Source organism: Lontra canadensis, unplaced genomic scaffold, assembly GCF_010015895.1.
Source record: "Lontra canadensis isolate GAN:19392208 unplaced genomic scaffold, GSC_riverotter_1.0 scaffold21, whole genome shotgun sequence".
Lineage (NCBI taxonomy): Eukaryota > Metazoa > Chordata > Mammalia > Carnivora > Mustelidae > Lontra > Lontra canadensis.
Genome location: NW_022631015.1, coordinates 12,596,062 through 12,622,282, shown reverse-complemented (window position 1 = coordinate 12,622,282; position 26,221 = coordinate 12,596,062). Strand labels below are relative to the sequence as shown.

The 26,221-nt window shown below is 47.8% G+C and overlaps 1 protein-coding gene across 7 annotated transcripts in view; it reads right to left on the bottom strand.

The window, feature by feature from the left end:
• The window catches only part of PHACTR1 (phosphatase and actin regulator 1), a 558,358-nt gene that overhangs the window by 52,987 nt on the left and 479,150 nt on the right, over positions 1-26,221 (bottom strand). For all 7 annotated transcript variants that reach the window (XM_032861576.1, XM_032861577.1, XM_032861579.1 and 4 more), the window contains one exon: positions 12,305-12,626. In XM_032861576.1, coding sequence (XP_032717467.1) covers positions 12,305-12,626 — 322 coding nt within the window. The remainder of the gene's footprint in view (positions 1-12,304; positions 12,627-26,221) is intronic.

The following is a 26,221-nucleotide window of genomic DNA, read 5'->3' as shown; positions in this document are numbered from 1 at the left end:
GCACAGGGTGAAGGAGGTGGGCATCTTTCAAAGCTACTACAATAGCTAACACACGGGGTCCTTTAAGGGTCCTATAAGAGCGTTTTGAAAATGTTTATCTTCTCATTGACTCTCCACCAGAATGTGCGGCGTGAGGAAGGATACTGCTATTATCTTGATTTTACGGAGGAGGGTGCTACGCTTCTGAAAACATGAGGCAAGGGACGATGTGGTTGTGATCACAGCAGGCATGTAACTTTGGGTCTTCTCACTGCAGAGCCGGTGTCCTTTCCACCAACCATGTTGCCTTCTCCCAGAGAAGCCTTGATGACTCGAATTTTCTGGTACACAGACGTGCTCACTAAGAAATGCAATTGGCACAAAGCAAGGACAACAGGTGCTCACAGAACCCAACTGCTCTTTTGCTATGAACTTTGCTTTGAAGAGCCCCAAGGCTAGAGGCCATTATGGAACAGAGAGGCAGGTTTGAATTCTAGACTCAGGTAGTGCAACGGTCTTAGCATGCATAGATAGCACAGGGCTGGAGGTGAGTGGGTGCGCAGATAGAACAGGATACGAGAGAGGGGAGACCATAATTAGTAGGCTGAAAAATCCAACTGTGGATCATGGAGGGTTGGCACCCACATACCCGCATGCATTTACTGTGGCCACATTAATAAATTATTTTGTGGAGGACAGAAAGGCCTCCCCATTAACTTCCCATCTCCCTGCCTTATTTTTCCTCAGTGCCCCTTCCCCGCTTCATCACACATTACATGTTCATGGGTCTCCTCCCCCTAAAAGGTAAGCCGACGAGGATGTGGAGACTGTTTTGTCCTCACTGTCCAAAAAGGATAATTTCCTTCGTGAAAAAAATGAATCAACAGGGAAGAATAAAGAAAAATTTACCTAAAACAGGATGGCTACCACTTAGAAGAGACGCAGTAAAAACAGAAAAATTCTGAAAGCTTGAGAGTAAAGGGCAGTCCTAAATCTGTAAAAGCATACATTCTAAACTCTCTTCTCCTTTACCATGACATATCATAGATGTGAAAAGCTTTATTCGCTCCCTCAGTCCTGTCTCCATCAAGAAAAACATTTAGCAAGTGTTCTCTTTGGAAAATTCAAGTCTCCTTTTAGACATTACTAAGCCAAGTAGGAGACACACAGATTGAGAGCACAAAGGTACCCCTCAGATTTCCAACCCCCTCCCCTCCGCCATTTTCCTACCATTGAAATAGTTGCATGTTTCTAAGGAATCCCTCGAAAATTAAGCGACTATCTTATAACCTATCATGTTTACTACTGGCGAGGGAGAGGCAGTTTACTTTTAATAATTCATAGAGAAATGAATGCCAAAACATCTACCACAATCCAGGTTCATGACAGCAGTTGGTGTCTTTCCAAGAGAGCTTTGTATCATCACTCTCTGTCACGTGGTAACAGAGGCAAGGCAGGGCCCTGGGCCTCAACCACGGGTGGGGGATTACAGGTTATCAAACCCCTCTGATACTCTTTTAGGAAATTGGGGGCAATTTTTGAAATTAAAAATCACTATTTTAAATCCTAATCTTTCTCGAAAAAAACTTGAGGACCATTTCATCATCCTTTCTAAAGAAAGACGTGTAATAAAGAGATACTGCTTTCTGGCTACGGATTTCAGAGGCACTGCTTGTTAAAGTTTTTAAAAAGACATTAATTTCCTCAGAGGACAGAGAAACTTTATTATCTACAAATATAACACTGAAAATGAAATGAAACTTCCAGGGGAACAGCTTTTGTGATGGGATGTGCACGAGTTATAAAGAGAGTTTTCAGAGGGGAGAGAGAACAATTTTCTTCTTGGAGACCAAAAACGTGTGAGAAATTATGCTCCAAACTACAGTGCCTGAGGCTGAAGAATGACAGAAATAAGCACTGAAATCCAAGAAAACAGTTAATCAGCCTCATTTGAGGCCAGCAGGCACGCACTGTGTATTTTATTATGGCCTTCTAAGATAAGAAACTCAACATTAGAGCTTTTGTTTTTCTCTTGGACTCTAGTCAGCAGGAAACTATGCTTTTCTATATATAGAGCAGAGCACTGAGCCTTCCTGAGTCGAGAATGCATTTTGAGATTTTTTTTTTCCCACTAGTGGTGATGAATTTAAATTAATTCATTCATAACCCTTCCTCTGCCCTTTCCAAGGGCCAGGGACCCACGTTTCTGAAGTCCTGAGGCTGGGATGGGAGACATAAAACCGTGACACACACAGAGGGTCACCCACGGCCCTCTCCAGCTCTGATAGAGGAGCCCAGCCGTGGTGGCTTCCTCCCAGAACTTCAGCCCTCCGCACCAGCACGGCCATGCTTAAATCATGCTTGGCTGAGGGGTGGTGCCGGGAGGCAGGATGCACGGCAAGGAGGCCTGTGTTTGAGACCAGCAGGGCCCCTCACTCGCTGGACATCTAGGTTGGGCTTCTCCAGTTAGACAAAGAGACCTAGCCAGTCACCTCACAGGCTTTCTCAGAGCATAGTGCTAGTGCAGTGTGCTCCCGCTAAGCCGGGAGCCCGATGCGGGATTCGACGTGGGACTCGATCCCGGGACTCCAGGGTCATGACCAGGAGCCGCTTAACCAGCTGAACCACCCACGTACCCCAAGGTGGTTGCTGTTTTAACTGGGGATGCGCTTAAGCAGGGACCATTCATCATAAACCAGTCGTTATGGATATTATTCATGAATTTATTAAAAACGCTTCCTTTAGAGTTTTGGTTATTTTTGGCCCTTAAAAATCTTTCTGGACAATGGTTCTGAGATGATCAAAAATCAACAGTCACACATTGGGCAAGAGTAGGTTTTCTACTGATGCACGTAGGAATTCAGGAGAAGATTCTCCTTCTTTTGAAAATATGCTGCCTTTTTTCATCCTCTTAAGACTTCAAAAGATGTTAGTGGTGTGTACAGTCTCATTGTAACCCACACCTGAGCAGTTTGCTCATCACCTTAGCGGGGAAGATCCATCCTGCTCACGGTGACATCACCTTGCACTTTAATCACATCACACCCCTGGGAGTCACAGTCACATCATAAAACAATATTGACGTGCAGCCACTTAGAAGTAAGAAATTGATGGTTCTGGCCTTAAGAGGTCAGGGACAAATGGTCACTGATACAAGAAAGAGAATCCTTCCGTGGAAACGCATTTCATTTAAGTACGTGTGTGGGTTCACAGACATGAACAAAACCCTGAGCTTCTTTGAACAGATGCTACTTCACAAGCCAATGACATTTGGGTCTTTGGTTTCGTTCTTGCCAGGCCACCAAGGCACCAAGGCTTATCACCATTGAACACTGATTTGTAGACAGAAGTGTTCTTAGCACAAGCCAACCCAATAATTAGATTGTTATGGCGACGAGAAACCTTGGAAATCATCTAATTCATGACCAGGAATTATTCTTTAGAATTTCCTATGGCCCTAGAGGCCACGTGAAAAAAAGCAGTTGTTACCATGGAATGTATTTATACTAGGATTATAAATGAATTGTGCTCTTTGGAAGGTCTAAAAGTAATTATGGAATAATATGATTAAGAAAGACCACTAGTGTTATTAATTGTGGGTCTACCACAACACTTGGCATGCAGTATTCAGTAAATATTACAGAGAGTTCAAGTTGGTTTTGGAAACTTTCCTGCATCTGGTTGACCATCACTGGTCTGGATTTGTTAACACAGATGCATGACTAATATCCCGGAAGAGGAAAAACCATTCTACCTCCAGAAACAGTCACAGTCGAGTTAACAACCTACTTCAACCTATCTCACGCGAGGTTACCGAGTTGGACAGGTCCTGAGCAGACGATCTCCCCTGTTGGTTTTCCTTTATGAAATACACGAGTGAAACATCTGAGACAGCTGTTAGTCTAGCCGCCTCAAAGACCTCCAGGACCCTCTCCAGCAGTTCCTGGGTTCTTCTGTATGTGGGATTACAATCTTGTGTTATTTCTCTCATTCTTAATGATTGGTCTTCTACAGACTTGGGGAGTGACTACCAACTTCCTGCCTTTTCATGAAAATCTCACCAATCATTTGGAGACAGTCTATCACTCCTTTCTCTCATCTGCCTAGAATGTTCGCTCATTTCCCTTTTCCCTCTTCATCTGGTCATCCCCATCTTTTGGATTTCAGCTGAGATGCAGCTCTCCAGAGAAGCCCACCCTGAATCCCACCTACCGACCTGACCCCCTGCTGTATGCTGTCCTCCCGCCCTGACTCCCCCAATGTATGCTGCTGGCAAAGTCTGCATCCCTGGGGCAGGAGCCCTCCAAACCTGGTTCACTGCTGTATCCCCAGGGTCAAGTACACAGCTTGGTCCAGGAAAGGCACTCAGTAAAAAATTGCTGACTGATCTTACAGATGCTAAGGAAACACAGGTACCTTCCTTTTTAAGTGTCAGAACTTTCCTGTTCTAGCTGTTGAGGGACTCAGGGGTAGGAAAAGGTAGAGGAAAAGTGAATTTATCAGAGATATATTTATCTGTCCACTTTGAGACCCATGTGTAGTAAGCAAATGCATCCTCTGTAGAGCTCAATGTCTGCTTCTTAAAATTTCCTAAACCAAAACTTAGTGGGTGAAAAATAAAATGGTATTAAGAACATCAATTATTGGGTGGTGGGACTATGGACATTGGGGAGGGTATGTGCTAGGGTGAGTGCTGTGAAGTGTGTAAACCTGGCGATTTACAGACCTGTACCCCTGGGGCTAATAATACGTTATATGTTTATAAAAAATAAAAAAATAAAAAATATCAATTATTGATATACATGAGGAATAATGGGAACAAAAATGTGGATTTTTTTGCTTTTTTTAGTTCCAATGCAGAGATTTCAATTACTCCTTCCACGCTAATACACTAGTCAGGATGCCCCCCTCACCCACCTTTCACCTACTTGTGCTTATTTTTCAGATCTCTGTAAATTCCTAGAATTCTGGAAATTAAGTTTTAGTCTTAGCTGGAGGATACTGGAGACAGCTGCATGATCCAATAGGAAATCCTACACCTCACGAGTTTGCTAGGAGAGCCAAGGATGGTCACTTCCCCCATTTTATCGTCTACAACAAATATGGTGTCAGAGAATTAAATGAAGGTACAACGAACTTCAGTGGGTATAGTTTATCATCAACATTACAGGATCTTAAACTCAAGTCTGCTATTACTCAGTGTGGCAAGCAAAGATTGATGTGCAACTTTAAAGGAAGACATTTTTCCTTTTTTCTAATATCTACAAAAACAGAATTCACACAGCTCAACAACCAGCTGGGGAGCGTACCACGACTAAAGCTTGCTTCTACAGTTAAGGGAATTTCTAAGGAAACATTAAACGTTAGATTAAAATACCTTTCTAGGGATGCCTGGGTGGCTCAGTTGGTTAGGCGACTGCCTTCGGCTCAGGTCATGATCCTGGAGTCCCAGCATCGAGTCCTGCATCGGGCTCCCTGCTCAGCGGGGAGTCTGCTTCTCCCTCTGCCTCTGACCCTCCCACTTCTCATGCTCTCTCTCTCATTCATTCTCTCTCAAATAAATAAATAAAATCTTTAAAAAAAATACCTATTTGAAGCTCAGAAGAACTTAATAACATTCATTTAATAAATGTTTACTGAGTATTTGCTATATGACAGGTCCCACCCAGGATGGAGCGGGGGGTTGAGTGGGAAGACAAGGCTGAAAATATACATACACACAACATGGGGCCAGTGTGTGTAGACAGACACAGCCCAGAAGGAGGCAGACCTTCCCCTGGGGATCTGAGAAGGGGTCAAGGAGGACATGGTATTTCTTGAAAAACAAGTAGAATTTTGCTCTGCAAACGAAGGTGGAGTGCATGGCAGAGGAGAGGAGAGTGCATTCCAGACAGGGAGTGTTCGACATGTCAGTATCATGAGAAAAATACAAAGGGTTAAAGACACGTTTTTGCCACCATCATTAACATTTATGTGACGCGTGTGTTGTGAGAACGCAAGGTTCAACAGGGACAAAGACCATCAGGTTCACTCTAAATATTTGCGACAGGGAGTCGATTAAGAACCGAACCATAGTGGCTACCCAGGACTCTACATTCATTCATTCGTTCGTTCGTTCATTCATTCATTCACACGGTGGTTTATTCACTCCAACATTTATTAAGCATCTATCGTGACTATAGGCCAAGCCCTATTCTAGGTGCTCAGCATATAAGCCTGAACGAAACAGTTCTCACCTCTGTGGACGGTATATTCTATTAGGTGAGAAGAGCAATAAGCAAAATGAAAAGGCATCAATATGGGCTGTTAGATGGGGAAAAAGCTCCAAAAAGAATAAGGGGGGGGGGCTGGAGAACACGCTGTGTTGGGAGAAGGGTTATAATGTTAAGTAGGGAGATCAGGGAGGGTCCCCTGAGGAGGTGACAACTGAGTACAGGCCCCAGGGAGGTGTGGGAGGGAGCCCTGAGTGTGTGTGAGGGAAGAACAGTCTAGAGTGAGGGAACAGTCAGTATAAAGGCCTTTTGTCCGAGGGCACCTGGCACGTCCCAGGCGGCGAGAACAGCGAGAGGCCTTTGTGGTGCGCGAGGGTGGGCAGTGCGGCGAACAAGTCAGGGAGACGACAGGGGTCCGTGCCATGCTGGCCTTCTTTGCTTTTCACTCGTAAGTGGGCTGGAAGGCCAAAGAAGCATTCTGGGCACGGACGTTATTATGGGTTATCGTGTCCCCCTCAAAATTCATGTGTTTGAATCCTAAACCCAGTACCTCAGAATGGGACTGCCTCTGGAGACAGTGTCTTTATTTATATTTACATTTTTATTTTTAAAAAAGAATTTATTTATTTCTTTGACAGAGAGAGACACAGCGAGAGAGGGAACACAAGCAGGGGGAGTGGGAAAGGGAGAAGCAGGTTCCCCACGGAGCAGGGAGCCTGATGCGGGACTCGATCCCAGGACCCTGGGATCATGACCTGAGCCGAAGGCAACCACTTAACAGGCTGAGCCACCCACGCGCCCCTGACAGTGTCTTTAAAGGAGCGACTGAGCAAGATGAGGTCGTTGGGGTTGGGGGTGGGGTTCTAACTAAATGGTGATTTTTTAAGAGCAGGAGATTAGGACACAGACACACACAGAGGGAAGACCACGAGAGGACCCAGGGAGAAGTGGGTTGTCTACAGCCAAGGAGAGAGGCCTCAGGGAAACCATTCCTGCTGACAGATCTTGGACTTTGAGCCTCCACAGCTGTGGGAACATAAATTCCTGCTGTTTAGGCTGCCCAGTCTGTGGTACTGTGCTGTGGCGGTCCTAGCAGACTAAGGCTGTCAAGACCTGATTTTTGTTATGTGTTGTCTTTCTGACTGAAAGGCAGGAGTGGAGGCAGGAGACCAGGCAGCAGGGACAATGGGGTCAGGCCCCTGGGTGGGAAGTGGCTCATCACTGAGACATATTCTCCATGTAGACCTAACAGGATTTGCCAACCCCTCAGACATGAGGTGCCAGAGAAAGAAGGGTACCAAGGATGACTGCAAGATTTCTGGCCTGAGGGACTGGAAGGATGAATTTCCCTTTTCCTTAACTAAGAGGGACTCCTTTAAAGTGTATTCCCTCAAAAATCTTCCCCAAATTCCTTCAGGGTCAACAGGGATACAGATCCCATCTTCCTTTTACCAACAGGGAAGCCAGAGCACAGGGAACGGATGAACTAAGATGAGAAAGAAAATTAGTGGCTGATTAGGATTTTAAGTCTGAATCCCAAGATTTATGTCAATTAGATCACAGAGCTTACTGCAGATATTAGAAATTGCATGATACTTGAAATGAGAAAATGTCACTTTCAAAAAAGACATAAATCATCAGGGAAGGAAACAAACGAAGACCATGTCATTTCAGGAAATGGATACAAACAAAATCTTCGCTAAGACTGAATCAAACCTATTTGTAATGTACTTTCAGTGGCACGGAGGGTGCATTTTAATGTAATCTGGTGGAACATTCACCATGGTTTCTTGGACATTTTCACTGAGTGCCATGCGATAAGATGATGGATTTGGATGGAAGAAGACACTTGTTTTTTGCAAACAACCCTAACGAGGCTGGTGTTGGGGTTATTACTCCTGGCTTACAGATGAGGAATCCAAGGCAAAAAGAAGTGGTGCCTGAGGCTGACATCCCGGCAGTTCGACAGTGGAACCCTGTGATGCGGGGGTCCCCTCCAGGTGGCTGTCCTGCCTTGGGCGTCCCGCGACTTTGGATACATACAGCACTCTTCAAGTTTGCTTCAACTTCATCTCTAGCTCCCTCCTCCTGCACCCCTCCCCCACATGTGCTGAGCCAATGCTGTACGTGACCATGTCAGTAACATGTAACATGCTACGATGGAACATGTCACATCGTTGCGTCGTGGAGGAAGCCCAGGTTAGAGCAGTGATTAAGAACTTGCTCCTGTCTATAGCATCATTATCAACAAAAGCCGAACTGTGGCGAGGGCCCAGATGTCCACTGACTAGTGAGGGGATAAAGAAGAGGTGGTGTGTATCTACGGTGGACTATTACTCGGCCGTCAAAGAGGCCACCTTGCCATTTGCAACAACATGGATGGAGCTAGAGGGCATTACGCTGGCTGAGTGAAGTCAGAGAAAGACAAATACCTTATGATCTCATTTATGCGTGAAGTTTAAGAAAGAAAACAGAGGAACATATGGGAAAGGGGAGGGGAAGAAGAGAGGAAAACAAACCATAGGAGACTCTGAATGATGGAGAACAAACAGAGGGTTGATGGAGGGAAGGGGGTGGGGGATGGGCAGTAAGGCAGGCACTCATTGCGATGAGCACTGGGTGTTGTACCTAAGGTATGAATCACTGAGTTCTACTCCTGAAACCAACATTGCCTGGTTTGTTAACTAAGTAAAACTTAAATTAAAAAAAAAAAAACTTGTTCACACAAATCAGAACAGATTGAGTGTCCTTGGGAGAACGTGAGCAAGATGGTAATGGGTCTACAGAACATCTCGCTAAATGGTTATTATGATGAACTTGGGATTATTTGGCGTGGAAGAGAGAAGCCCTTAATAAAGCCACCGGGAGAGACCTTTGACGATTTGGAAACTTTTCACAGGAAAGGAAGACTAGAAATAGAACAGAAGGGGTCTGAGTTAGGAGAAGTAAAACTTGTAACTTACTATAAGAAACCTGGTGATGATCATACCTTCCTGACAAGGGGGTGGTCTCTCTGGGGGCCTTGGGAGGCTCCTGTTCACGCAGGGAGAGGAAGGCAAATGGTGAGGAAGGCTGAGACAGGGAGCGGGTTGCTTGCCTGGATACTGTCTATGGCCCCTTCCGTAACAGGTCTATTTGTTCAGATTTATGGCCCAAAGCCCGGCATTAATGCTCCTTAATTCTTCATCTGGTTTTCACGGGACTTAACAGTGTTTCATCAGGAGCCGACCGCAGGAATGCACCAAGGCTGGCAGGTGACATTCCATTAGACCTCGGGGCTTTGTGGCCGGCTCACCTAAGCACTTGGGAATGTTTCTTCCTACTTGCCGTGTTTTTTGGGGGTCACTGGAAATTGCCAGAAGAGAAAAAGGATTCCTTCTTTCTGTGTTAAGCTTGGTGAGAACAAGGATGAAATCATGTTGACAGGCAACAGGGAGCATTCGGAGGCAGCCGAAAGGAGGGTAGTGTCACCAAAGACAGTGGCAGAGCCCGCGCTGGTGAGAGGTGGCCTGTGACCCCCGTTGCTTCAGATCTGTCCAGGACTTCTGGAAGTCCTGGAGACGCTCAGAAAAAATCTCTCCATCTTTATTTGTTTGGGAAGAAGAGACCTCTCTCTCTCTGGAGGGTGATCTTGTTCAAGTGATGTCCACGTTAACTCCCTACGTCCTGGCTGGTCTATCAGAACAACCCTGTCCTTGACCTAAGGTGGGAGGGGAGGGAAACAGGAGGGAGTGAGAGCCCGAGGGTGGCAAGAAGCACAGGGGATGGCCTTGGCCCAGCTGCCAACAGCAGGCTCTTCCCCCTCCTGGCCCCTCTTCCCATAATCTCACCTGTTCTTTCCGATTCATTTCAGTAAAGAACCCGACCTGGTTTAGGTCCAACAAACCTACCCACTGGTCAACATGCAGCTGAAATATTCTACAAATACACACAGAAATTCCTGAACCGAAGAACGGTATGTCCCCTGGCGGTTAGGACTTCCCACTGAACCTTTAAAAATGGCTTATTTTAGTAGAAACACATTTAGCAACTACCACGTCCCTCGAGGATTTTTTTCAATTGATTAAAGCTCCTGGGAGATACAAAGACTTACTAGGCAGACCGCGGGTGTGGAGAACGGGGATCAGACTGACTGTGAGCTGTCTTCAGGAGGAAGCCCCAGGCCTGAGGACATGACCCCTTGACTTACTACCTAGGACGGTGCTTTTCAAAGCATCTGTGAGGAAGGACCCATTTTGTTGGCTGGCTGGTCAGTGTATTTATCTATTTTAATTTTCGATCTATCACAAACTGATGCTTTTGTAAAATATAATAAAAAACCTAAAAAACTAAACCCTTTTTATTATCAGATTCAACAGACATAAAATCATTCTGTCAAATCGCTATAAAAGCATCTAAAAACTTGGCCTCAGTTTCTGTACTGATAGGGTTACAGGTGGGCAACGAGCAGTCTGCAGAGCCCTCTCGCGAAGCCGGCATCGGAGAACTGACTTTGCCTTCCTTAGTTTCTCTACTTACTCGGTCTTCCCAGGTCATGTGAAGATTAAGATGATAATAAAGATATATCAAAGAATAAAAAGTGCCATCCACATTTAAAATGACTACTTTCTTTATCAAAAGTAACAGTAGTTAAGAAGGATGCCAAGGCGCCAAAGAAAGCTTTTTCCAGTGAGGGTGGATATTAACGCGCAATCAAGTCAGAATCCTAGCAACAGCTACTTCCCTTGGAATCGCTTAGAGCCCAAACACAGAGTACTTGGCGGAGAGTCGGGAAACGATCACAGAAAGCTCCTGACTGTGTCCATCCTGCCTCTGGCTCTCTGCCTGGTGACCAGCAGGCTCCCGCCGGACTGCAACTTTCCCATTGGCAGGATCCAGCTAACAGCTGTCATTACTCTGGGACAGGCACTCGGGGTCCCAAGCTCAGACACATCTTGCACGGTGGGTGGATTGCACCACTTCTTGTTATGCTAGGCAATTAGGGCAAGCAACATGCCTTGGAAACACGTGGGGAAATCTGGGAGGAGTGGGGTGGTATTTGAACACACACAGAGGCACGAACAATTCAAACTGAGTCCTTTGGGTCCTCTTTCCAGATCTCCCATCAGGGCTACTGGAGGGGATTCTGATTGAAGAGGGGTTTGTGTCAGGTGTGGCTACACACTAATGGCTCGGTAATCAGGCTCCAGCCCTCCGCGTCCTTCATCAGTAAGAACAAGGGCATGCCTTCCACTTCTCCCATCCCACTGCTTTTCCACCACCCTCCTGCCAACTCTCATCTTTTCTTATTTACATTCAAATTGCCTTTTTCCTTTCTTTGAGAGAGACAGCACAGGAGTGAGCAGGGGGAGGGGGAGAGGGAGGGAAAGAATCTCAAGCTGACTCCCACTGAGCGCAGAGCCCTACATGGGCCTCCATCTCACGACCCTGAGAGCGTGACCTGAGACGAGATCAAGAGTTGGACGCTTAACCCACTGAACCACCCAGGAGCCCCAGTCTTTTTGTATCATAAGAAACAATACACACAAAGTAAAAAAGCAGTATGGAAAGGTATGAAATATAAAAGAATTTCTCTCCCATCGCCCCACCTGGGGGATAACCACTATTGATAATTAGTGGTATATGCTTTCAAAAAACGTTAAGACTTATAAAAGCCTATATGTTATATATATATAACACACATATGTTATTCTTTATATAAATTTATGTATTTAGATATACTTACGTGTAAATACATATATTAATATATTTATATCAAGTACTTAATTTATATCAAATATTTGTAATTAAAATCCATATTAAATATATTAATATATTCACACATATTAGTACATTTATACATATTATGCTATTTATATAGTACATGCGTGTATACTATATGTTACTTTTTCTTTTTGATAAATGTGATTGTTCTATAGTTTGGCAATAGGCAACACTATTTTTTTTTCTTCCACACTTTCCTTGACATTCAGTGTTTGGTCTGATTTTACTTTCGAACTTTTCCCCTAGTGAGGATGAGCCCTTACCCTGCCTAGTCTTTGCATCCCTGAGTCATGGTCAAATCCCCAAACCACGCCCCCCAGCCAAGGCCCCTCCCCTCCCCCACCAATTACCTTTCCAGCCTCTGCATGGTCATGGCCAGTGTTTTGTTCAGCTCCTCGATCATCCTGCAGCCAGAGGGGTGCATGGGGAGGGAGCCGGTGGTGGAGGGGAGGTGCGGGCCGAGACTGCCGTACTGCAGCTGGTGTTGGATCTGGGAAGGCAGGACCGTGTGGTGGTGCTGGGCCCCACTCTGCTGGCCACTCTTCTGGGCGGCATAGGACGCCAGGGAGAGGTCTGGCCCCCCGACAGGCATGCAGATCATGACTTTCTTTGGAGGTAGCGGCGGTGACAGTTTCACTGGCAGACAAGGCAATTTCACAGGGGCGCCAGGATCTGCAGCAAAAGGAGGGCGAGAGGCAGCCATGAGTTTAGGGCATGGGCAGAAGCCTGGACCATTGCATGGGCGCCCACCCTGGGACTGTGGGCACGGATGTGGGCACGGACGTGGGCCCGGAGACGAAATGCACCGGCTGAAGACATCAGTGGGGTAGGTGCTACTCAATGAGCACACAGTGACTCTTATCTCCTGCTGAAAGCGGGCCTTGGGGACCCAGGCAGGCATTAGCGACGTCTGTCACATAGCTCTCAGGCTAAGTAAGGCTCACCGGCAGCAGGAAGGGGGAACGAACACAGCACATCCTTCTGTTCATGGAAGCCCATGGAACTTCAAGGAGACCTGTTCTAGGGTACACCATGATGTCTACAGCTTTGTCACTGTCCTGTGAAAATATCGTCTCCGCAGGCACACTCTAACAGGCACGGGACTAGAAGCCAGTCCTACTTCAGATCCATAAACAGCGTGAACCTCCACAAGTGACGTCCCTGGTGCTAGCCTTAATGCCCTCCCCTGTCACCTGGGCATGATGCTTTACGAGGGCTCGCAGTCACACAGCGGGCTTGGGTGCCCCACGTGGAGGCAAGTCTTCTGTGGTCTGTGGTCTGTGTCGCTCATCTCTCCCTGTCCACACAGGACCTCCGTGAGATCTGAGCTCGGTGGCGGGACTGGTTGGCCCCCTCACGTGGCAGCCACAGTTGGGTTGTTCAAACTGTAGGGCGGCTCCAACAAGTACTCCTAGGCCCTGGTGCGACCTGCACGCACCCAGCACCCCTAGGTCTCAGGACACTGGCTCTGAAGCTTCCCAGAGATGCTCAAACTCAGGGGAGCTGCAGGACAGACCAGTCCTCGGGCCATCTTTGGGACAACCTTGCAAATTCCTGGAAAATGATCTAGCACCGGTGGGGGGCAGGGTTCAGTCCTGTGGGCTGCAGGCTGGCCTGGGAGCAGCTCAGCCAGGAGGGGACACGGCAGGGGTGGGGAAGGCTGGACGGCCGCGTCAGAGCGCCCTCCCCTTCACACCTGGTGTCCACATGGGGAGGACCGCAGGTTCTGTGTCCTGCTCCTTGAGGACTTAGACTTCTCTCCATCTATCTACTTCGAGTGTGGCCTTCTCCAGTTTCATTTCCCCTCAGTTCTACCAAAGTGACGTCCCAAGGGCACCAATCTGCTGTCCCACCTTCGTTTAAACCCCACTGATGGCCTAGAAATAAATCCCATCTCTCTGACGCACCATCCAAGGACAGCGTGCTGGTTAGCTCTCTATGGCCACACTTTACCTCCTGAACTCCTCCTAGCCTATCTGAAAGGCCTTAGATCAGAGTCTCCTATGACACTCACTGCTTTTCTCCTGTGCATTTTCCTGATTTGCTGCCACCCCCAAATTCAGTCTCCGCCCTCCCCTAAATCCCACGGGGTGGCCGTTGTCCCTCACACTCTCCGCATGGGCTGTCGTGTTCTTCCCTGGTCTCCTCAAGGCTCCCCTCCCTCAGCAGAACGCGGCTCCTGCCTCAGAGAGAAACCTGAGAGGTGTGCAGGCGAGGCCTCTCCTTCCCTCCAGAACTTCCGTGTTCCCCAAACTACCTGTCGTTCCCACACCCCTGGGCCTCTGCCACCTTCCTTCGTCCATCTGGAGTATTCCTCTGTTTTGTCTTCCGGGCCCATTCCTCCTCTCCCCTCAAGATGCAACTCAAAAATGACCTCCCCTGAGAAGCCCTCCTGGGTTCTCACATTGCTCTTTCCATTCCGCACCCAGTGGGTCTCCTGTGGGTGTGAGGTGGGTCGGCGCCCACAGCAGTGAGGGCAACAGTGATGGCGGACAGCACTGTAGCCGCCCCTAACCCGTGCCAGATGCTAAATGCTTTTCACTTCGATCCTCACAGCGACCCTGGCATGTAGACATATTATCTCACTTTTGCGGATGATGCGATGCCCCTGGGCTCTGAGGACACCGAGTGGCACCTCCTGGTTGCACAGCTGTCTGCCCTCTGCTGGAGAACCAGGACCTCAATTGCGTGTCACTCTCTTCTTAACGTCCTGTACGGTGCCCCGCTCCCACAGTGAGGGGCTCACATGGTTAGAGAACGAGCTGACGTTCCAACACTCTGGTGGGATGAATTCGCACCTTCCCCCAGAAATAGATGCTCTCCTCCCTCTCTAAGGGACATGAGCATAAAATGAAAAACAACTTTAGGACTACGCAGCTGGGGGTGTGTGGACACTGAATTATGGCTCCTACAGCTGACACACGCAGAAGCCCAATCATTCCAGGGGCCTGATCGGCTTGCCCACCAGTGCCAGAACACCAACTGGTCTCGATCACAGGGCTCCCTAACATCCCTCTACAATCATCCCATTTGTCACCATCCCCCATGCACAGGATACAAGGTAACCTAACCACGTTCAGGTGCATGACCAATGGTGCTCTCTTGAAAGTGACCATGGGGCAGAAACCCACCCCGTGTCCACTTCCTGCTACTGAAGGGTCTGCTCCCTTGGCCCTTGGAAGGCTTTGCACAACCCTAGCAAATGCAATGTGTCTGGACGTGTTAAGGGTTTCTATCCAAGAACGTTTACCTGTTATTCCTTCCTTTGTGTTCTAGCTGTCTATCTAAGGCAGGTAGGTGCTCAGTCACTTGGACAGGAGGAAACAGAACCAAGAAGGCAGCATGGAACCGTTTCCCTCAGAAGGAACAGTGAGGACCTTGGGTTCTACCATCTTGCTAATCTACACCTTCCTGCACACACTCAATCACCATGCTTCCTGCCACCACTTCTGCAGCAAAGTGTACTTGGTTTCCTTGCTAGGAAAATGGCCAAGAGGACACCAGAAAGTCTACTGAAACAGGCAAGGAGGTAATGTCCAAATTAATGGACATGGTTACTTTCATTGCTTGAGAAAAGAGATACTGGGGTCCTAGAGGACCCCTTTCTCTTTTTCTGCCTGTGTTTCTTTTCTGGTTGTTTCACTACATATGGTCATCAATTAAATAGGAGTAGGAAATGAAGATGAATTACTTAAAATAGTCTTTTAGCTCAGTAGATTTGGTAAAAAGGAAGGAAATTGGGGAAAATGTTAAAAAGTGGAATTATTGGCTTTCTGCGAATTAGCTCTGTAATCCCTGCCTTTCTCCAACATGGTAGACAAAGGAGGGGAGTCTAGGCAGCCCAGATCTTTAGTAACGCTCAGTGTCTATTTTTATATCTTTATGATATCTTAATACCAAGTGATTGATCATAACAGATCTGGAGCCCTCTCTACCCCGTCTCCCGTTCTGAGTTTGTTACTTTATCTCTGTCCTTTGCAAACTTCTGTGTTCTCTGCCCCCTTGAGTACCAGTCTGGGACCTCATCTCCTCTTGTAGGGTACGTAACAGGGTCCACCCTTCTGATCCATCTGCACCCTGTACCAGACATCTTCCTCCAGCACACGTCACGCTGGAAGTCCCCCAAGCCTGCCTGGCAGGGTTGCGGGCCATCTAGCCCCTCCTAGCGCCGGCAGGGGCCTCCGCCCTGCATCTCCCTGGCCACTCTGGGCAGGCCAGCTTCCCCACTGGATTTCCCAGTAACCATGCTCCTTTCTCAGAGCCTTTGTCACACTGGCCCCCTTCAACACCCTCCCTTCCCGATAATCAGAATTGCATTCACCCTTCAAAGTACAACTAAAGACCGACTCCCCCTTGCAGCCTTTCCTGCTCCTGGTCAAGGTCAGCTGCATTTGGGTGGCCCCTCCTACGCCCGCTTCTGCCCTCCCTACAGAGTGCCCAGAGTGGAGCACAGCAAAGCCCAGAATCATGCAGGCTCCTGGTTCTCAACCCCAGGGGTACATTAGCCTCAGACTGATGCAGACAGCCCCCTCTCCAGGGATTCTATGCAGGATGGCGGGCGGATGCCAGCTTTGTGTCTTTTTTTTTTTCTTTTTTAAAGATTTTATTTATTTATTTGACAGAGAGAGAGAGACAGACAGACAGCAAGAAAGGGAACACAAGCTGGGGGGAGGAAGAAGCAGGCTTCCCGGCTAAGTAGGGAGCCTGACTCGGGGCTCAATCCCAGGATCCTGGGACCATGACCTGAGCTGAAGGCAGAAGCTTAATGACTGAACCACTCAGGCGTCCCACATTTGTGTCTTTTAAAAGTCATGTTTGAAAACCACTCAACCTCTTACTCTTGTCCTGTTCTCTGAAAACAAAACAAAAAAGAGCGCTAATTCCTTTTTCTTTTTTTTTTTTTTAAAGTAGATTCCTCATCTAGCACAGAGCCCAATGATGCAGGACTGAACTCAAAACCCTGAGATTAAGATCCGTGCTGAAATCAGGAGTCAGATGCTCACCTGACTGAACCACCCAGGTGTCCCAAGAGCACTAATTTTTAAAAAAATTTATTTATTTACTTGACAGAAAAAAGATCACAAGTAGGCAAAGAGGCAGGCAGAGAGAGAGGGGGAAGCAGGCTCCCCACCAAGCGGAGAGCCTGATGTGGGGTTAGATCCCAGGACCCTGGGGTCATGCCCTGAGTCGAAGGCAGAGGCTTTAACCCACTGAGCCACCCAGGCACCCCCCAAAAGCACTAATTCTTAAGAGAGTTCTTGGACAACCTGCGACAGCCCCCCGATGCTTGCTAGAAGTTTGTATTCCTGGCCTTCGCCTCTGACCTACTGAAGGAGAGCCTTGGGGCCAGGCATTTGGATTTTATATGCTTCCCAGATGCTCACCATACTCAGGGGTAAGAGGAAAGAACTGGGGGCAATCACGGATCTGGGGGTGCCAACCTGCTTGGAGTATAATGCTGCCCAAGGAGGAGATATGATGCCTCGGTTCCACCCAGTCCCTGAGCCCATGTCTGCCCTGAGTGGTCAGCAACACAGTCTCCAAGTTCTATTTCTATGCCCCCTACATATAAAAACTAAAACACTAATTTGCAGGAAATCAATTTACAAAGCTATACCATCTAAGATCTATTCACTTAATGACTACCTTTGCCTAAATCTAACATCTGCAATTAAGGGACTTGTCTTAAAACCAATTTGTCTAATGGCATTTCCAATTTAATTTTATATTTATAAAAATCACTTATGGATGCACACTTTGTGCATGAAAAGATTTCTTCTAGCCTTGTGGGTGAATTTTTTTCTGTTTTATTTGCCTTAGAATACTTTAAGGACATTTCAGACAAGTTTGCCTAAAGAGCCTTTTTTCATAATTTTGTCTCAAGCAATAAATACTTAATCAGATGTTTAGCTTTTCCTGCCGACTTGATTCCGTGCATTAGAGCCCTCTTATTTCCTTCTTGCTGATTTTCCTATGTCCTATGCGTGCTGTATGCATGTATTAAGCAAACAAGGAAACATACACCCAATAGTCATTTCCGCTTAATGAGGCACGGACATTTTTGTAACAAGGACGACAGACGGAGATGAATGGATTGGGAATGGATGGCAGGCCCCGACCGGTTCTCTCCAAGGTGCCAAGTTCTCACCAACCAACCTCATAGGGGAGGTCTGGGAGAGGCAAAGTCCTGAGCCTCTGTCTGAGAAATTTAGGTTCAGGAGGCTTACAACGAGGTCCGAGAGCCTGCTTCATAGAGAAACTCCCAGATCACTGTGACCTTGGTGGAGACCACGCTGAGAAAGTGCCCCATGTCATTACTGGGTCAAGCGGCACAAGATCATTACCAGAGTCTGTCCTGCTAAATGCAGAAGAGGAACCCTGAAATCACACACTCACGCAGCTCCGTTAGCAACAGCATCTGCCTGATCTTTTTGATGTTTTGTTTTCCAATCTGTGAAATGGGGATGAATGAACATGTCACAGGCCTAGCACACAAACCACGTAAGATAAAGTGCACACACTGTGTGGCACTGTGCCTGGCACTCAATTATAAATGGATGGCAGCTGTATTTCTGGTTGCTGTCATTGTCATCACCATGGGAATGACTTCCTTAGGAAGCCCATCCATCCTCCCCAAGGTGAAGGGGTCACCACTGGGCTCTCACCGGCCTTGTACTTCCCTTTGTCAACAGCATCTCATATACAGTTGATCGAATCCATTTCATTTCTCTTGACTTATTCCCGGTTTTTATCCGCAGTAGGTGTAAGTGATCCCTTAACTTTACGACACTGGGTGTGGCTGTTCCCCTCCTGTTCGCTAACAAGGAGCTGGGCCCGGCGCATAGCATGTGCTCCATAAGCAGCTGCTGAATTCTTTCTCATCATGTCTCCAGAGCCATGGGAAGAGGCAGGACTTAACGACCACTTTCTCCTCCCCTGAGGCTCTGCTAATCCAAGTGTGGTCTGAGGACCAGCCGCCGCAGAGCCTCTTGGGATTGTACCAGAAATGCAGAGTCCCAGGGCCCAGCCCAGGCTTTTTTTTTTTTTAAAGATTTTATTTATTTATTTGACAGAGATCACAAGTAGGCAGAGAGGCAGTCAGAGAGAGGGGGAAGCAGGCTCCCCGCTGAGCAGAGAGCCCGATGTGGGGCTCGATCCTAGGACCCTGGCAGAGGCTTTAACCCACTGAGCCACCCAGGCGCCCCAGCCCAGGCCTTCTGAACGAGAATGTGCCTCTTGACCAAGACCCCAGGGAGCCCTGCACCATCGACTCTGAGAAACTATCCTCCCAGGGCCACTCCTTGGTGAAGAGGCCACTGCCTCGTGCAAGATGATCAGTGTCCAGGGCCTTCTGGAGGAGACTCAGCTCCGGTGCTTGCTCTCTGAGGGCTGAGCGGGGCCCGTGGGGGGCCTCTGTTGCAGGATGACGCCTGTGAAATCACCGTTGGGTTAGATCTCACAAGAGCTGGGTTTTTTTTTTTTTTTTATTAAGATTTTATTTATTTATTTGTCAGAGACAGAGGGAGAGTGAACGAGCGAGCACAGGCAGACAGAGAGGCAGGCAGAGGCAGAGGGAGAAGCAGGCTCCCTGCCGAGCAAGGAGCCCGATGTGGGACTCGATCCCAGGATGCTGGGACCATGACCCGAGTCGAAGGCAGCCGTTCAACCAACTGAGCCACCCAGGGGTCCCAAGAGCTGGGGTTTAATCCCAGTTCTGAGACCAAGAAACTCTATCACTCGGCCTACGACATTAACCTTCCCGGGCCTCAGTTTGCTCATCTATAGAAAGGGAGCATAACCCACTTTATAGGTCTGTTATGAGAAGTAAATGGATTAATATCTACACAGGGGATTCTCCATGGGGACCAGTGGGCTGAAATCCAGTCTCTGGTCCATTCTGGCATGGGCCTGAGTCATCCTAGAGGAAGGGGCAGGCTTCCGTGACTCATTCTCCCAAAGGGCACCTTTTTATAATTTTATGAAGTCCCCAGACAGATCAGTGGAGGGCCTGAGTACAAAATCCTGCCAGTTTAGCTTTTGATTCCTTGATGTGCAAAAGGACCTCAACCAATGGAGTCTTCACGGATCCGAAAAATTAATATATTCTCAGCCTCTGCCACAGGTTGTCGTGAGGGTCAGACAAGAGGACGTGGACACGCTTCGGAACTGGCCCAGCACGACATCCCTCTGGCCGGTTACTCCCGGGACTCTTGTGGCCCCTATGAGCGTCCCCTAGCCCGGTGCTTCCTGTCTGGGGAGGGACGCGAGAAGCCAAGACAGCGGATGGGAGTGCCGGTGGTTTAGTCTGCGGTGGTTCTAAGTAAGGAGGTGAAAAGCCGGCTGAAAGTGAATGCAGTAACGGGAAAGACAGCTTCCCGAGGGCAGTCTTGCCAGCCTTCCTTGCTTGCAACAAAGTGCTGCTGGAAGAGAAAAAGACGAGGCCACCCATATTAAGGGGCGTTCTTCTAAAGTGTGGCACCTGCATCCGCATGGAGGGCTAGCGGAAAAGAACACAGGACTGGGAACGACAGAACCTAGATTCTCTGCTGTTCCATGGCTTGAGAAAGCCAGTGAATCTTTTTTAGGGATTCAGACTCTTTACCTCTAAAAATCCAGGGATTAAAAAACATCTCCTTTGCCTCGACAGCACCTCACTGAATAAAATAGCCTTGTGTCTATGGGATGCGAGGTATTTATGGATTGTTGGAGGACACGCTCTACCTCCTGCATCTATAATGATGACTGTGGCTAGTCCTGGGAGTGGGGGAGCCACAAAGCTCTCTGCTTGCTGACTTAGAAATGCATGAGTCCCTCCGCAGCCAGACTGATCGAGATGCAGTATATTCATAAAACTGTCTCATAGTGATGGAGTGGCAAAAGCAGAAACAACCCGTTCCAGAGAACAAGGAAAATAAACTCAAACTGTGAGTGTCACAGAGCCATAAAACCCAAACATGACGCAGCTCTGGCTTATGACTTCAGACAAGGGAAGGAAAACTCCAGATTACTTCTCTAGTCCATTCTTGTGCCGTAAGACTGCAGTCCCTACCAGAAGCAGTCTGGGCTGAGGCACACACCCCTTAGCCTCTCTCCTCCCTCTACCTTTTTGCATTAGCACCTGCTGTCGAAGCCCATTTGTAATCTGAGCACTTGTCAGTGAGAACAGCACTTAGTGTCTTAATGAACAGAGGTGCTGCAACAGCTTCTCAGCCATTTGCCACCTCGTTTAGGTGGGTCAGCCTCTCTGATCTCCTTTTACAGACGCCGGCACGCCACCCGAGAGCGTAAAGAACCTCTAGGAGGCGTACTTAGAACTTAAACAACAGTCCAGAGCCGCCAAAGCCTGCAACCAGATTCCCCCTGGCTGCAAACACAGGCGCTCACATGAGTTCTGTCAATTCCTTCAGACAATCCCAGGGATACTCAGTTTGTTGGTCTGATGCCTGGAAAAGGCCATATGTGTCCATCGACCCCTTGTGGTAAGAGGAACGGTGTGGATGGAAACGAGTAACAAAGAAGTGACTTGCCTTCCATGCCCTAAGCTGGCTTTGCACCCCCGAGCCAGGCCGGCACGTGGAAATTGATGACCACCTGACGTTTGGGACAAACACATCCTGAAACCCTCTAGAATCCTACAACTGAGGCCCAGGAGAGCACACACGTCACCAGCAGCTAACTTCGTTTCTGAGTCACTTTCCGCAACGAAAAGTTTTGTTTTAAAATTACCCCCTTCCAAAGACTATCTGGGCAGATGACGACAAGGAGGGAGGGACATGCCTCACGGGGATGGGGATGCTGGACAGTGGGTGGGGACACCACTGGGTCACCTGTCATCTTTGTGGGGCATGCAGTTAAAATTTTTTTTTTTGGAAGTAAAATTACACATTATTCATTGTAGGAAAGTGCTCTTCAAGAGTCACAACTGTAGGTGTCCCCACATCATGAGAACAAACACCTGCTGAGATCAGCGTTTTGTTAGAGATGATAAATCATCTGCACAGAAGCACATTATGTGGTTTAACTTTGAAGTGAGGAGGATGAGCGCGACTGCCCCCAGGGAGACTGGGAGAGGGGAGCAGCGTTCAAAGGACGGATAACTGAGCTGCGGAACCTAAGGCTTCTGCAAGACAAGCACAAAGGACAGGGAGAAGGTTCTAGAGATGGACAGGCGCAAGAAGCTTGGAACCAACGATGACCACCGGGAGGATGGCTGTGACTATCCGTGGGAAGGCTGGGAGAGTCCGGTCAATGTCACAGAGTCAGGGAGGGAAAAATGAACATACTCATCTGATCTCAGACCAGTGGACCAAGGGACAGATCAAGGATGTCTGAAAGTAGTTAATTTAGGTGATATAAAATGAAATACTACATTGGGACGCCTGGGCGGCTCAGGTGGTTAAGCATCTGCCTTCAGCTCAGGTCATGACTCCAGGGTTCCCAGGATCTATTCCTGAATCATCCGGCTCCCTGCTCAGCGGGAGTTTGCTTCTCCCTCTGCCTCTGCCCCTCCCCCAGCTCATGCTCTGTCTCTGTCAAATAAATAATATTTTTAAAAGAGTGAAATATGACATAGACCTTATGGAGCTATGAAGAGGTAGAACATTCAGGGTGAAATGAGTAAATTCAAGCCGGATCCTTAGATATCACGAAGGGGGAAAAAGGATGGTTGCAATTCATCTCCAGTCTTGCATCTACCTGATGCACGACCCTTCTTCGGTGTTGGAGGACGCGCTCCTAGCTCTTACATTTACAGGGATGGCGATGGGTGATCTAACTGCCGGCACCTGGCGGACTCCAGGGGCATCGCCATTTTCCCTTGACCTTCCCAGCGCGCTCTCCAACACCCCGGTCTGCACCACAAGTGTGACTGATGCGTGATGGTCATGTTCTGTCTGCTACTCTAATAAAGGAGGGGGGGTCTTTTCCCTCTGGGTATCGGGGCTCCTTCAAGCTCTCCAGAGCGTGAGGATCTGATTTCGTTCCCAGCACAACTCCGAACCCAAGCACAAGTATCCTCCTGCAAACACCTGGGCAGTGATTACCAAGCTCCTCCTTCAATGCCTCTGCTAGAGGCGGCGGTGGGTGGGGGGGGTCTCGAGCTCACAAGCCCTCCTTTTCTGGGACTGCTCAGTGCTAGCTGAGGACACAGCAGGGACCAGGGCTGACACCATCCCCACTCTCAGGAAACTGCCCCCAGGACTCTGACACAACGTCCAAGAGAAGAACCAAGGGCAGCAGCTTGGTGTCCCTTGCAATTTCCGGTTGACAATGGCCATGCCCCCGTTTCCTTTATATTTCTAGCGTGCATCCAGCCCCCAACATCGCTGTCCCTCAAATCCACAAGAGCATCAAAGAGACAAGCTGGGTGGAAATCAGGCCACTGTTGCTAAAGGTCTAATAACATGCCCACTCCTCCTCTAAAGTTAAATCCTTCACTGTGGCATTCAAGGCTCTTGACAGTTCCCCTTTAACCCACAGCTGGCCTGACCTTTGATGACCTCTCCCCACGAATCCTGCCCACCGGCCAAGCTGGGCTGTTGGCTAGTTCCTGAACATACTGTGACTCATGTCAGGGACCTCCATGAACTTTGCCTCCCGTGTCATAACCTCCTTTCCCCTCTGTGACCTTCAAAATGGGATTCTTCTTTAAGTTTGACATCCCTCCTCCTTTATGATGCTTCTTCTGAATTTGCAAAAGGAATTGGGGGGGTGCCTGGTGTCTCAGTGGGTTGGGCCTCTGCTTTCTGCTCAGGTCATGATCCCAGGGTCCTGGGATCGAGCCCCGCATCGGGTTCTCTGCTCAGCAGGGAGCCCACCCCCACCCTGCCTGCCTCTCTGCCTTCTTGTGATCTCTGTCAAATAAATAAATAAAATCTTAAAAAAAAAAAGAGATGGTCTCCTGCTGTTTGTATTTCTTGAGAACCATTTTATACGTCTTCATATGAAGCATTTTCTGTAGCTTCTAATTGCCTACCAGCCCTACAGCTGATGGGGGAACACTGCTTATAAATTATATCAAGGCTGGTGGCATGCCTTGCACGGGGTGGGCCCTCAAAACAGGAGTGCCACCCAGCCTTATGAAGGAAGGAGGTCCGATCACAGCGATGGCACCGATGGACCTTGAGGGCATGATGCAAAGTGAAGTAAGCCTCTGATAAAAAGACAAACACTGTACCATTCCACTTATCTGAGAGGCCTCAAATCCTAGAAACAAGAAGTATAAAGTGGTGGTTTTCAGGGGCGAAGGGGGAGGAGAAGGAAAAGGGGAGTCACTTAATGCATACAGAGCTTCAATTTTGCAAGATGAAAAGGTTCTGGAACTCTCTTGCACAACAACCAACGTGAATCTAGTCAACGTTCCTGAATTGCTCACTCATCATCTGTTAAGAAGGAAAATTTAATGTTTTTTACCACACACAAAGAAAGTGCCCAGTGAATTCCATCTCCAACCTAACAAGTGCCATAAAAATGTGTTCTGTTGGCATCTTTATGCTGGTCACAGAGGTGAGAGCAGAGAGCGCCCTCTAAAAATGATCTGAAAAGAGGGTCCTCCCATGCACTAAGAAGGAATTTCTGCATTTTAAGAAAGGGAAATCAAGACTGGAACAATACAGGGACGCCTGGGTGGCTCAGTTGGTTGGATGACTGCCTTCGGCTCAGGTCATGATCCCGGGATTCCGGGATCGAGTCCCACATCGGGCTCCCAGCTCCATGGGGAGTCTGCTTCTCCCTCTGACCTTCTCCTCGCTCATGCTCTCTCTCACTGTCTCGCTCTCAAATAAATAAATAAAATCTTAAAAAAAAAAAAAGACTGGAACAATACAGAAAATTAGGGATAAAGAGTAAATTCTGGTATATTTCCCATTCCTTCCCACAGCCCTCCAGGTAGCTATGAACCCTGAACCTCTTTTTGAAACGTCAGGGTTACAGTTCATGTTTTCCATTTGAAGGCAGAGATGAGGTCCAAGGTCACCGTGGTCCAGTTACCAGTTTTCTTGCGTTTTCAGAGTAGAATATAAGGATAGTGGGGAAAGTAGGTGATTTTGTGGGACTGGAGAGGAGGCTGCAGGTGGAGAACAAGGAAGGTGGGATGGGATGCTAGAGAGGAATGCGGACACACAGTAAGAGAGCCAGAGAGGAAGAACAAAATCACAGATCAGAATGTGACGACCATGAACAGTGTCCGCCAAACTCGAGACAGTATAAGCAGAAATGTTGGTTTGGGTGTGACGAACTCTGGATAGAAGATTCTCATTAGACATGTAGGAGGCTGAGAAGTACCACAGAGCATGGATGCCGTGTGCCTGGGTAAGTCTGCAGGTGTAAAAAATTTGGAATGTTGAAACTAGCCGCTGACCAACAGAAATTCCTTGTAGTTCAAGTCGAAAGACAAAGAAAGCCTGGGCAGATTCAGATTCACATTCGCAGAAGGACTTATTTTTAAAGGATCAGCAACACTTCTTTTCTTTCTTTCTTTTAAAGATTCATTTATTTATCTTGGAGAGAGAGAGAAAGAGGGAGAACAAGTAGGAAAGGGGCAAAGTAAGAGGGAGAGAGAGAATCTCAAGCAGGCTCCGTACTGACTCAGGACTCGATCTCGAAACCCTGAGATCATGAACTGAGCTCAAGTCAAGAGCGGGATGCTTAACTGAGCCCCTCAGGCGCCCCAACATTTCCTTTTCTTTTCAAATTACTGGTCTCTAATTGTAGCCAAATCCTTCCCATGGGATTCGCCCCGTTCTTGATTCTTACAGACTATTTCTAGCATGTTCTTCCAAACCCAACCCGACTGCTTTCAGGTCCTCCTCTTCTTAATCAAGTGTCTTGAGAATATTACTTATTTTTGAAAGACTGGATACATTTTTGTCTTTGAGTTATGCAAATAAAGAAGCCAATTTCCTTTTTGCAAATTTAATCTATTTATTTTTGAGAGAGAAAGGGAGAGAGAAAGAGAGTGTGCAAGCCATTGTGGAGGGGGCTGGTGGAGGACCAGAGGGAAAGTGACAAAGAATCTTAAGCAGGTTCCATGCTCAGCATGGAGCCTACCACGGGGCTTGATCTCACAACCCTGAAGTCATGCCCTGAGCTGAATTCAAGAGTTGGGTCCTTAACCGACTGAGACACCTGGGTGCCACAGGAAGCCAATTTTCTAAAAACAGATTGAAACACACAAGGCCAAAAAAATCCAAAGAAAGCTCATGAATCCATTGCTTTGAATTTTAAGGATAGACTATCTTCGTGAGGGTGGTAGAAACTAATGGTTATGA